The 12,691-nt window shown below is 39.1% G+C and overlaps 1 protein-coding gene and 1 long non-coding RNA gene across 3 annotated transcripts in view; one reads left to right on the top strand and one right to left on the bottom strand.

Annotated features, from left to right (window-relative positions):
- gpc6a (glypican 6a) overlaps positions 1-6,403 on the top strand; it is an 80,853-nt gene extending 74,450 nt beyond the window's left edge. Inside the window, exons 6-10 of one of the 2 annotated variants that reach the window (XM_017032715.2) lie at positions 91-234; positions 866-895; positions 4,601-4,731; positions 5,241-5,416; positions 6,039-6,403. In XM_017032715.2, the coding sequence (XP_016888204.1) occupies positions 91-234; positions 866-895; positions 4,601-4,731; positions 5,241-5,416; positions 6,039-6,262 (705 nt within the window). In that variant the 3' untranslated portion in view covers positions 6,263-6,403. The remainder of the gene's footprint in view (positions 1-90; positions 235-865; positions 896-4,600; positions 4,732-5,240; positions 5,417-6,038) is intronic. The other variant, XM_008310258.3, reaches the window with a different exon arrangement.
- LOC103378896 (uncharacterized) overlaps positions 1-11,942 on the bottom strand; it is a 110,477-nt gene extending 98,535 nt beyond the window's left edge. Inside the window, exons 1-2 of the long non-coding RNA XR_003049783.1 lie at positions 7,072-11,942; positions 6,397-6,479 (exon numbers count right to left, since the gene is read on the bottom strand). This is a non-coding gene — a long non-coding RNA (uncharacterized LOC103378896). The remainder of the gene's footprint in view (positions 1-6,396; positions 6,480-7,071) is intronic.
- Positions 11,943-12,691: the final 749 nt, after the last annotated feature.

Raw genomic sequence — 12,691 nt, 5'->3', positions numbered from 1 at the left:
CTATCTGATTAGGTTTTATAATCTTCAATAACACAGTGTTGACTGACTCAAGGCGATTTTCCAATATTGATGATTTTTTTTCCTCTGCAGGTCTTTCAAGGTTGTGGACAACCCAAGCCGGCAGGAATGGGTAGATCTGCACGTGGCATCTCAGATGTCTTTAACACTCGCTTCAGACCGTACACCCCAGAGGAGAGGCCGACCACAGCAGCTGGGACCAGCCTGGAGAGACTAGTATGTACTTAGAAAAGTTGAAATGATACCAACTGCGATTATCGACTATAAGATCAATGGTGATTTTAATACAAATGCTGCACCACGGTGTAATATAATTACTTTTTACTATTATAATATATTGTATTACATTAGATTATATTAGGTTTTTTTTTCTTGATTACCCAATTGGTTAGGAAATCAACAAGGAATGTAGGATTCTTGGAATTAAATTATAGTATTTTCTTGCATATATTTGCAACACAGCACATTACAGTAAAACAAATGTGTATATTTGCCCTATGTATCATCAAAAACAATAATACAAATATGTTGTTGGATGGGGGGAAGTTCATGTATGTACACAGTATATAAGCCTGTGGTAGCCGAGGTGACGAGACTAAAAAAAATGACAATTACCACAGACGGCAGAATTATGTAGACACTGTGATTGTACTGTGGACGAATGAATATATTAGCCTGATGAACTGAAGCTGCTCACACTGTATCATCTGTCATTGAAACTTTGTGCTTCACCAACTTCTAATGGCATTCTTTTTCTCTGTCTCTGTCTCTTTATGCTGGTCTCAGTCTCTCTGTTTGTCTGATGTACAATTAAATCTCTTTCTTCTTCACTCTTTGCTGCTCCCAGAGGGTTGTCTGGAGGACAATGCAACACAATGTAAGCCTCACATTCCTCCCCCTCACTCTCAGTCAAGTCATCCTCCCTGTGCTGTTAGAATCTTCCTGTTGTCATAGATGCACTTTACATGTTCTTCAATTATTGAACTTGATCGCTTGTTAGTGACATGATAATTCTGTCCAGATGTCTCAAGAACAAGAATTTCCCAAACCAGATCTGCAATAAAAAATATTTTGTTTTTTTGAACAGCCCTAAATTGGCTGCAAGAAAGACAAAAATAAATAAATAAATAAAGTTTTGTTTTTTTTTAGCTAACTTGGGAGACCAATCATATTTCTCGGACTGTGTTACAATTTACTAACGAGAGGCAGTCTGATCACATTTAGATTTTGATTCCATGAACACATGCAACTACGAACACAATGTATGCTACTTCACAAGTACAGGTTATCTCGTCAATTTCTTAAAACGATTTGATGGGCCAGAATTATCCAAAGGGCCTTAAGTTTGACACTTTTGACTTGGAGTATATATAATGAAAACGATTTGATGGGCCAGAATTATCCCAAGGGCCTTAAGTTTGACACTTTTTACTTGGAGTGTATATAATTCAACATTTTTTTAAGATTAAAGAGCAAAATACACACTCAAAAAAACGTCTTCCATTGTGGCAGAAAAGATTGCCAAGTCAGATTCTACAAACCCCTGTAAGGGATCCCTGGTCCCAAAAGTGGTTGAGAACCCCTGGTGTAAACTGTATTATCTAATCTGCAAGTAGCTTATAAAGTAGCTGAAGTAACTTTACATTTCAGAGACGTATCTGTTTATCAGGGCTCGGCTTCCAAACAGTGTGTTTACCCTTGGGATTGGACACGAAACCATCTGAGTGTGAAACTTCCATCTGTGCTTACATTAGTCAAGTCACACTTTGTTTAACATGCATGTGCTGTGCTGTAGCTGCTCACTAGCCCTATCATTGAAGGTACAATTTGAGTGCTTTTTAGTTCAAAGATTTCAACAGAGTTGGAGGAAAAATAAAAATCGACAAGAATGGGAAACATAATTAGTTTGAAGTCTTCTGTGAGGATGTAATCGTAAACAGATTTGTTTTGTGTTGGTTTGTGTAAGATTTACAGTGGCCTCTGGAGGCACACATTTAATTGCTGTAGAAAAGGTTGGAAACATTTGACGCAGTCTGTGAGCTGAGCTTACATTTATGGTTTTGTGAAAACAATACAAAAATGTCCAAGAATGTTTTCTGTCAACAGTTCAGAGACATTTAACAGTAAAACAAGAGTAAACATTAGTGAATTGTAACATCCTGCAAAAGACACAGAATGGATGCACCCAAATGAAAATTCTTTGCCAAAACCAAAAGTGAGGTAATCAGTTTATACTTGAAACTGTGTTTCACTTAGGGAATTAACAGACTACCAAAATAACCTGTGTGGACTACATTTGGTAACTACTTTGCAGAAAGTCCACAAGTTTCTGCAGACAAACCCATACGGGGCTCCTTTACTGAATAGAAGCCTAATGTTTCTTGTGATGTCTGTCTACGTAACAATAGAGTTGGAATTTTACGTAGACGTTCTCCTTTTTTATTGTTCAGTTCAGCTGAGTTTTTACCACCTATTTATTTTCTCTCAAGCTCATTTCAGTGTAATTGCCTTCACAACCGCAAACACATGAATGTGTACAGTTTAGCATTTCATTTTGAAGAGTACTTATTTCTCCCCTTCCTATTCTAAAGCCAAGCCATAATAGCAGTGTTCATCTGTACTGTATGAAATGTACTCAGCTAGGACTATATTGGGTCGACCACAAGCTACAGTGGCCTTCAGCCAAACCTAATATAAAGTAATGGCTCTGTTTCTTGGGTTTTTACCTCAGGCGTCTTAGCACTAACTTGATACCGTCACCTGTATTACCAACAGCCTCAAATAGCAATACAGTCAATACCACATCCTGGGCTGATGTGGTAAACCAACATGAGTGCAGGGTTGATTGACAGCTTACTTCTTCAAACTAAAACAATAAAGCGTGGTCTGGTGAAATGTTATCCCGGATACGGGTTCTGCCACTTCGGCTCAGAGGTCATTTGATGCAAAAGGCTGTAAAGCAGTAATCGCAGGAGAGAGCTGTACTTCTGAGGGCGCACTAATAATCAATTCTGCTAACATTCAATAGGTATTTAAAGCAAATGAAAAAGGGTATCTTGTCTGACTTCCTTATTTTGCCAGCTACTAGAAAACAAAGTACAGTTCATGGACATATGATATATGTGTATAGACTTTACTTCAGTACATTGCTGACACAAAAAGACAAATAACAACAGGCAGATGTAAGCCTTAATATGTTAAAGGTTTTATAAATCAATGTGGTTTCTGTGGTTTCAAGTGGTTTCTGTTTTTGACAGTTTATTTTATGTATTTAATTGTGATGAATATTCTTAGAGTGTCACCTGGTTGAAAAATGAGAAGCAGCACTCCTTTATTTCTGAAAGGAATCACACACAAAGAGTGAACTATCCTGTGGCAGCTCTGCAGAGATCTCAGTTAATTATGAGTAGATTTGTTTTTCCACTGCATAGCAACATACCTCAAAATCAAAAAAAGACATTTGAAGTAAATATTTGCTCTTGTCTTTTCATAAAATATGTTGCCTTCGTAGTATTGGGAAATGACTGTTAAAGCGGCATAGTATAATTTACAGTGTGTTTATAAGAAATGTTAAGAATGGAGTTGCTAAAATTGTCACATTTTAAAACATGGAGACATTCAGTTTAAAAAAATCAATGATACGAACAGCCTAATACAATGTTTTAAACATAGTAGCTGATTCAGCTACCATGTTTAAAACATAGTAGCTGAACCATTTTTGCATGTGTCTTTAATGTTCTCTAAATGTAATCATTTTATAAAGTGTGCTATTTTAATTTTTTCAAAATTCAAATTTAAATTTTATTCTCATGTTCAATAGCCAAATAATTATTTTCAAAATCTATACTCAAATTATCAAATTTCCCCCCTAAATTTTGCACAGGGCATTTTACTGAGAATCCACTACCATAGTGTTACCAGATTTGGCTCCATTAATAAGTTCTATAAATCTAAATTCATGCCGCGAATGCAGGGACTTCATTAGACAAAGTTCTTGTTTTCGGTGCCTGTCAAGTTAATACTGAGTCCAAGATTTCAAATTATTCAAACTTGCCATGGTATCTGTTTATTTTTTCTGTCTTTTTTTATCTTGCCATATTTGCGGTCGAGGGGGTCAAACGTCTTGCTGAGCCCAGATGGACTCAGTCATGGGGAAAGGCTTGTGCCAAATATTGAACTTGAAACTTCTAATCTGTTGTGTGTGAATCAGGGATGAGCAGAAAATGAGGGGAAGTGTACAGGAAGCAGACAGAAGGAAGCCCGAGCAATCAAACAGTACTAATGCAAAGAAATCCATGGACAGACGGCATTATGCAAAATAAACTGCTCCTACAACGGAACATTTAAAATTCAAATGTGTTGCACTGTTTTACCATTTTGTGGGGTCTGCTCTGTTCAATATTTCCTACTATGTCCTTTCAATATATCCGTTCTTTAAGTATCTTGGTTGCATGCAAGTACAGCCGTAGTTGGTGCTACACATACCAACTAGACAATCAACTCACTTCTCCGCCTTTAGACAACAAAATGCAAATATATTCAATTCACTATATTCCCTTTTTTCTGTTTTGGCCCATGGCAGGTTAGTGACATCAAAGTGAAGCTGAAACAGTCCAAGAGGTTCTGGTCCAATCTACCAGATGAAATCTGCAGCACGGGCAAGCTCACAGAACCTGATGATGAGCAGTGCTGGAACAGCCACACGAAGGGCAGGTTTGGACTTCCCCCACGCCAGAACAAACACAATCCACTGAACTGTTATCACACTCTACCTCCCAGGGATTAAAATAAGCACAATATGTCCAGGGATCAACCATTTACCTTTAGTACCACCCTAAATACTTACAGTGCTATATATATAGATATATATATATGGGATATCTACCCTCTGAGGCTTTCATGCTTCTTATCACAAGTGCACCGTGTAGACTGCCACTGAGCTGTGCAGTAGGGACAGTAAGTTGTTTGAAGTGAGAGTGAACCTAAGATACAGCCACAGGACCTTATCACTTTGGTCTTCTCCAAGTCACAAATCACTACAAACAATTTCCACAATTGGTACCAGGGTATATTTTCGCAGAACTCACAGGGATTTGATTTCTTTTTAAACGAAATTGACCCCCGCACGTATCACGGGCCATTACATTGACAGGACATTACACAAACTAAAAAGGGTTTTTCATTGCAAAACCTAGAGCTGAGATATTGGTCGTTTCTTTCAGATATTTTCCAGAGGTGGTGAAGGAGGGCCTAACAAACCAAATCAACAACCCAGAGGTAGATGTGGACATCACAAGGCCTGACACCTTGATACGTCAACAGATCATGGCTCTACGTGTCATGACCAACAAGTTAAAGAATGCGTACAATGGAAATGACATCTACTTTCAGGACTCCAGTAAGTTTTTTTTAACAAATGTAGCCATGTGATGGTAAACCTTAAATACTGTTGTCAAAAGATTTATAGATACAAGCTTTAAAAGAGAGAACAAGGCTTCATTCCACAAGTCATGTCTCCATGGACCAGGCTTTGCAACCTATGGCTCCTGACCCCAGTGTGGCTCTTAAGCCCCTTTGAAGTAGCCCCCAGAACCTTTAAATACATAGCATAGTAGATAGCAGGGCAACTTGCACTGTCTACAACCACTGCATGTTGTTGATACTGTACAGGACAAGGCTATGAACAAAAAATAAGTTTGTAACAAATGTAACACCACATACAACACCAAACGTTCTAAGAAAAACAATACAATGTCACTGTTCCCTGTGTAGTGGGTTTGTCATAGAGAATACTGAATAGATAGAAATATATACTTATTTTTCCAATCAAGTAATAGTTTTATTTATTAATTTACTTGTTTTTTGCAATATTTAAATATTTTTGTGAATTTTATTCAGTGGCAAAACGCTAAAAAAAATGGCAGTTCAAGGCTGTAGACTTTTGCCATAGACCAAATCAGTAGATAGCGGAGATGATATCATTTGCATATAAATTTTAATACATGCAATTCTTGCTGCAGGTGATGAGGGCAGCAGTTCTGGCAGTGGCAGCGGCTGCTCTGATGGCTGCACGACAGAGATTGTTTTTATTGGAACTGAAGCGCCAGTAATCGCAGCTGACAGGAGCAATGAACGAGCAGCAGCAGCAGCAGCGGGCAAGCCACTGTCCTGCGGACCTTCCCTGCTACTGGTGGTACTTTCCCTCACACTCCCACTAGCGGTAATGCAGACTCAATGGAGATAATACAGTACACACATGTGGCCTGATCACTGACTTTTTTGTATACTGTGACAAACAGTATGTCAAACAGCAAGTTCTAGTGCTGTTCCCTCACTGGGCTTGTAGAACATTCTGGAAACATGATAAAAACAGCTTACTGTGTGGTAGGAGTGGACTTGAGTGCTGTGCTGCGTCCTCCTCGTTTCCCAGAGAATGCTTGGTGCCATCACAGATCCAAACTCTGCAAACATGTAGAATTTTTTTTTTAATTCATAAGTCCCTTTCATTGGAATTTCATTGTATAATTATTTGTTAAACCACATCAACAGCTTTATCATCATACATTTTGTCTTGTGCCCTCTCACAAAATGGCAAAGGCTTCCTGTGTGCATGTATGGAATTGCTGTAAACTGTTATGGTAATGCAGGCTGTACAGTACTGTTAATTCTGACAGACTATTTTAACTAAGACTTCATCGTTAATTTTAACTCAGTCTTATTTTCAATCCAGTCAATAAAACTGGTTTAGTTATAGTTGTGGTTTAGTCACCAAATTTATATTCATTTCTGTCCACCTAATTTAAAATAGATTTAATCGACTAAAGTGCTGCATCGTTGTTGTTCATGAAGTTGAAAATTCTTTTCATGAATAATTATTGGGCCTTTACTACATTCGAATATGAAACTATGTTTTGCTGGACAATGACTTATGATTTTTATTATTTACTCTACATATTAATTTGAGTATATTTTATCCAACGGAACAATATTTACAGTATTATATTCAAAATACAACGCACTAATAAACTGTTGACAAGGGATTCGTTCGATTACCTTGGTGTAAATCCTAGGATGGTATGTCTGCCTTAGTTAGTTTGTTCTTTTCTCCAACAGTCGCTGCGCACGGTTTACATTTCTGTTTTCGCTGACGTCAAAGTCAAATGCGTCCATAAATGTATCCGACATGTTTTGGTCACGACTTTGTGACCACATTTAATATATTGACCAAAAGTCTTCTATTGCCGGAAAAACATTTGCTGTGATTGAATATCCGTTTACATCTCCCGCCTTCTGGCCAATAAACATACCTGTGATTGGCTTTTGTCTTGGCGGGCCTTATGAAATGTTTAACGCTGATTGGTCCTTGTCCCTGTCAATCTGATTTCTTGTCCTTTTTATGAGTTGACTTAAGTGTCCGTCACTCTCGTTTGAACCGCCATAACTTCCTATATAGTTCACGTTCAAGTTTTCGTTTTAAGAAAAGTGGTCGTTAATGACGTATTTGACAAAAAAAAGATGATGACGTCGACAACATTAACACTACTGTACAGTTCTTAATTATGTGGTTCAAGAAATTACAGCGCAAGCACTTCATCCAGTTTGCTCCTGTTTGGACATATCAGTTCAGCTTCAGGTTTAGCTGCAGTCTCTTCAGCTCGATAGTTGCACGTCTAATGGACTCTAAGAATATGCTCTTGCGCAGCACAGAGAAAACTATTTTGCACAGATGATTTATTTGGCTATTTTAGTTTTTAAAGCTACAGTAATTTACCCTACACCCTACAGATAATAAAATCTGTGTTTTCTCATAACGTGTTTTTTTTTATTTAGCCACAGAAGCAGTATGGGTTCTACTCTAGGGGTTATACAATTATGGGATTTTTATTTTTTATTTCTTAGGTTGAGTCACTTAAAAGTATTTTCATAAAGACAAATGTAAAACATGTCTTTATGAAAATAAATAAAAATCATCTTATTTTTCGACATACCCACTATTTAACTAAGGTTTGCTAAATTCCCAAATTCCTTCGTTCGTCCTTCTTTGTCCCATCTTAGGAATCGAGATGCAGTTCTTTTCAAATGTTCTTTCAAATCAAACGTATCAAAGCGCAGTACTTGTCAAAGACATGATGACAAAACTTGTCAAAGCCGTTGCAGGCGCCTGAGAGGCCTGTCTTAACATGTTTCAGTGATCATAACAGAACTTTTGACCCTTGTATTTTTAGCACATGGACTTATACTAAAGCCTGCTGCAGACAATTCTGCTTGGGTTGTTCTTTTAGTTTCCTTATTTTTATTGTCATTTTCACCTTGTGTTTTTTTATTCACTTTCTGAGCATTATATTTTTAAGTTACACATGTTGGCGAGAAGAGAACTTTGTAAGTTGACATAAAGCCCCCAGACTAGCACTTTGTACCACAGAACTGCATGTTGTTGTTTACATCAAGGTCCAGTTAATTGAGGGTGGATCTGCTGATGTACAAAGTGTACAAACACAGTAAACAGTCAGCAACCTTTTAAACAGCAGGCTGCCACAGTAAGATGTTGCTCTGGCTGTGTTCCTCCTACACATATCCTCACGTTATCTCTCACAAACTCTTATCATTACCAGGCTCTAGGGGTCGAGTGAGCTAACAGCCTGCGCCACAACAACACAGGAAAATGCTAAGATCTTTACTTTGACAAGGAAGAGAAAAAAACAAACAAACTGCATATGTTACACATTGATGACAAGCCAAACCAAGAGGTAAATGTTCACCATTATATTAGAGTGATCCTGGGGGGCAGCCTCGCTCCTGCTAAAGTCTATCATTGCTTCATAAACACCTGGAGCAATTGCACACGCTCAATACATTTACAGTGTCTTGTCTAATCAGGGAAATTACCCAGAAGCCAATGCTCTGACAGATTTCCAGCTGAGCCCCTTAAACAGAGCTGTGTGTTTGACATATCACAGTAAAGCTAGTGCAGGTTCAACGGCTGCTGTCAGCATCCTGCTCAGGCTTAAACACCGACGTTACTGATCTTCTTAGGCAGAAATAACTACCGTAGGTGAAGTGCCCCGCTGTGGTATCTGCAGGATCTGTCCTACATCTGCATTTTGCAAACGCTCAGGCTCTGTTGAGTTTTCTCGCACAGAAGCCTCTCCTTGGTGAGTGTCACCGACTCAGGAGACGGAGCCCAGGAGAGAAACGACCCACCGTGTTAATCCCCCGCAGAACATTTGACTCCTTTTACCTCGCTACATGAAAAACAGCAAACAATTATTTTATTCCCATCAGAATAAAATCACTGGCGTGTAATGGCTTAAAATAGCATAAAGCCCCGACCGAAACAATGCATAATATAATCCATGCGCGTCTCTGAGCATAAATGTATTCGCTTTTATTATCAACAGAGTAGTAATTCAGGTTTTTTATCATTTTAACTGACCAAACCAAGTCTATATGTGAAATTAAATTAGCCTTTTAAATGAAGTGATGTGAAAAATTTAAATTTAGTCAAATACTCAATTATTTTTAACCCCAATTCTTATAATGTGGAAATGTAGAAATACTGTTTAGTCTAATTTTGCAAATAAATTGTAAAAAGACAGCAAATTAAACAAACAAATAAATGGGATCTAACTTTTCTAAAAAATATGGTTTGTAAACTTTTTCACATATTTCAATTTACTACATGTAACCCCCCACCGCCACCCCCACACCCTACTCCCCTTCACTACCTACACAGATATATCAGTTTACCTCCCAGCTGCTCCCAGGTCAATGGCAGGAAAGACAGCAGGTCAGCAGTAATTAAATATTGGAGAACTTCTTCATATAACACGTGGTCTGGGGCTCGGAGCCCATCAACTGTATCTTGTGAAGGGATAAAAAGAAAGCAGGGACTCATTAATAATGCTGGACAGCAGCAGCATTAGGAGAACATAATACAGAGAGGAATAGTCACCAGTGGGGCAAACATTAGATCCTCTCATTTCTCACCTTCTCGTCAGTGGAGCTGAGGACGGTACTAGACTAAAAACAGCCGAGAGAGAGTCTCTGAAAATCACAACTGGAAATTACATGTTTGATCGGAGTCCAGGTAAATTTGCCAGCACAGTTTTTAAAAAAAGGATTTCTGATCAAACACTAGAGGGAGCACCACCAGCATTGGTATATGCGTGCCATAGTTTGAGAACCACTCGGGTTGATGAAACGAGATAATAGGAGAGAAGCAACTTTTAAAAATAATTTATTCTGTCCCACATTTCTTCTAAGCTGCGAGACAGCAGTCATCTGCATAACTTTTTTTTTTACCAAAAATGTGTAACAGTTAAGGCTGTGGGTCAAGGTAATGAAGAATGACTGTGTGTGTTCTGCATGAGGATCTGTGCAAAATCTCCATACACTTTGAAGATGTGTCATGTGACACTAAACATGATTTTATGAAAACAATTCTATATGGTGCAAAACAAACAAAAACACAAAAAAAGCCCCAGGGAACCATGCACATGATAGGAATAATAAAAACAGAAGCTAACTGAGTAAAGCCTGGTCGCATCTACCACCAAAACAAAACAAGGTCCATTTCATAGGTTTAGTCCATTAATCTATTCTAAAAATATCTATTCTTTATAAATCATCATTGACATCATTCTCTAACTGTTTGTGAACTGAATGTTTAGAAGACACACACACACACACACACACACTTAGCATTCCTTAACAAGCACCGTGGGCCTTGTGTCCAGCTCTGATACTGGGAGGTGACACCTGCTGGTGGATGTTTGAGGTCAGAGACAGTGATCATTTATAATGTAGGTGTAATATTGAATAAATGATTATTGAAGTATCTAGCTGTCAGCCCTAATGTGCAGCAGCGGTTGTCCTCATCCGTTAAGACTGCCTCCCCCACAGGAGTCCTGGACTGTAGTGGGGGCGGGGGGGTTGCAGAGTTCTGTGGGCTCTGACTGATCTTTAAACTTCAGCCTCAGCTGTTGACGTCCTCACCTGAATCAGAGACATTTGTCCATGAACCCAAACAGGTTTTTTGTTTGGCCAAAGATTTTATTTGAATCTCGGCTACAGTGTCGTTTTCTTTGAAGAGTTGATCTGAACTCAAATATCCTCGGTGGCTGGAAATCCTGGGTTCATTTAATATACAGTACACATCGCAGGGGAGGAGAGTCAGGTATATGCAGTACTGTGCAAAAGCTTCAGGCTTCAGGGTGTACACATTCACTACTGCCTCTCTGGTCCCAGCCTCGTATTCTGATCAAGTTTAGGGAATCAGAATGTCTTCTTCCACGACATTCATCTACAGGAAGAACTATTTAAAAAAACATCTGGGTCGTGGACTGCAGCAAGGTCCCATTAGTGCCATTGACCCGAACTGCTCCACATGACGGCATAGCTCCATCCCCAACGGCTTCCTGGTACGAGTCACATAAAATAGGTGCTTATCTCTATATGTGCCCTAGTGGAGGTCATCCCAAGGCGTGACCCCGCCCTCAACTGATGACTGCTGTGATTGGAAGGGACGGAACTCCCTTGAAAAGAATTTAAATTTGATTTTTTAATATCAAATCAAAATAGATTTTTTTAATATTTATTTGTTTATCTGTAAAAAGCATTCTGCAAACGATCCCCTGATTATTAATAGAGATTAATAAAATGAGCTAGAATACTGCCATCTAGTGGCTTTTACCTTCATATACAGCCGTTTTCCCCCAAAACTATTTTTAGAGCACACATCATTTGGTGAAACCCAGGCTATGCGTTACCAGGTGTTTGTTATCGGAGGAAAAACCAGCTAACGATTCTTACAAATATTACACAATTAAGCTGATGTCGGGACAATAATATCGGCCAACATCCTTAGTAGAAAGTAAATATATACCCCCCATTCCTTCACTCTCTAAAGTACTACATACTGTACAAGTGAATATCTGTGGATTTCTGTTTCAGAGGTATTTATTAAAGACATTTCGGAGGCAGGTTCTTTTGAGACAGGAGAGTCGGGGAGTGTTTTTAAAAACCAGGCAGGCAGTCAACCATGTGGCTTCACAAACACAGCGCTGAGTTTTTGAAGCTTCACAAACACCTTGGTGAAGCTTTTAACACATTTGTTCATAAAAGTGGATAAACCCAGCCGGCGGCTGCAGCAATTCACATGTCAGACAGCCTGAAAAGACCTGCTGTCATGTGGAACTGCTGCCAGGCTCTGAACACGGAAGTCTGAGGTGTAACTACCAAACACAACACAGGTCGTCAGTTCCCATCCCTGGGACTGTTTTCCAGGAGCAGGTACTGATTCAGCTTCTCTGTAAAACTCTATTTTTTAAAACATCCATCTTCGTTTATTTTGGCTGACTTTTCTTTGTGGCAAATGAAAAACACCCCAAAATTCAAGAGAGGTCGGTCGGGGGGGCTGAAACCATTTTATTCCTAAAACGTGGAGAACTCACTGTTTTATGCAAAGTCTGTTTTAATGTCAGTCACGTGTTGCACTGTTGCTGAATCATTCTGTCTGCTGTGAGTGTGCTGCTGTGCTGGTTCGGCCAAACAGATGTCAGAGGAGCACGGGAGGATTTTTTTTTTTTAAAGCTGTCTGTGCACGCTACTCAAAGTGTTCTGGGAGGGAGCGGGGAGGGGGCCAGGGGGGGGGGGGGGGGGGGGGGGGGGGGGG

Source organism: Cynoglossus semilaevis, chromosome 5 (genome assembly GCF_000523025.1).
Source record: "Cynoglossus semilaevis isolate Cse_v1.0 chromosome 5, Cse_v1.0, whole genome shotgun sequence".
Taxonomy (NCBI): Eukaryota; Metazoa; Chordata; class Actinopteri; order Pleuronectiformes; family Cynoglossidae; genus Cynoglossus; species Cynoglossus semilaevis.
The sequence above is the reverse complement of the archived record's forward strand: the minus strand, read 5'-3'. Positions and strand labels throughout refer to the sequence as shown.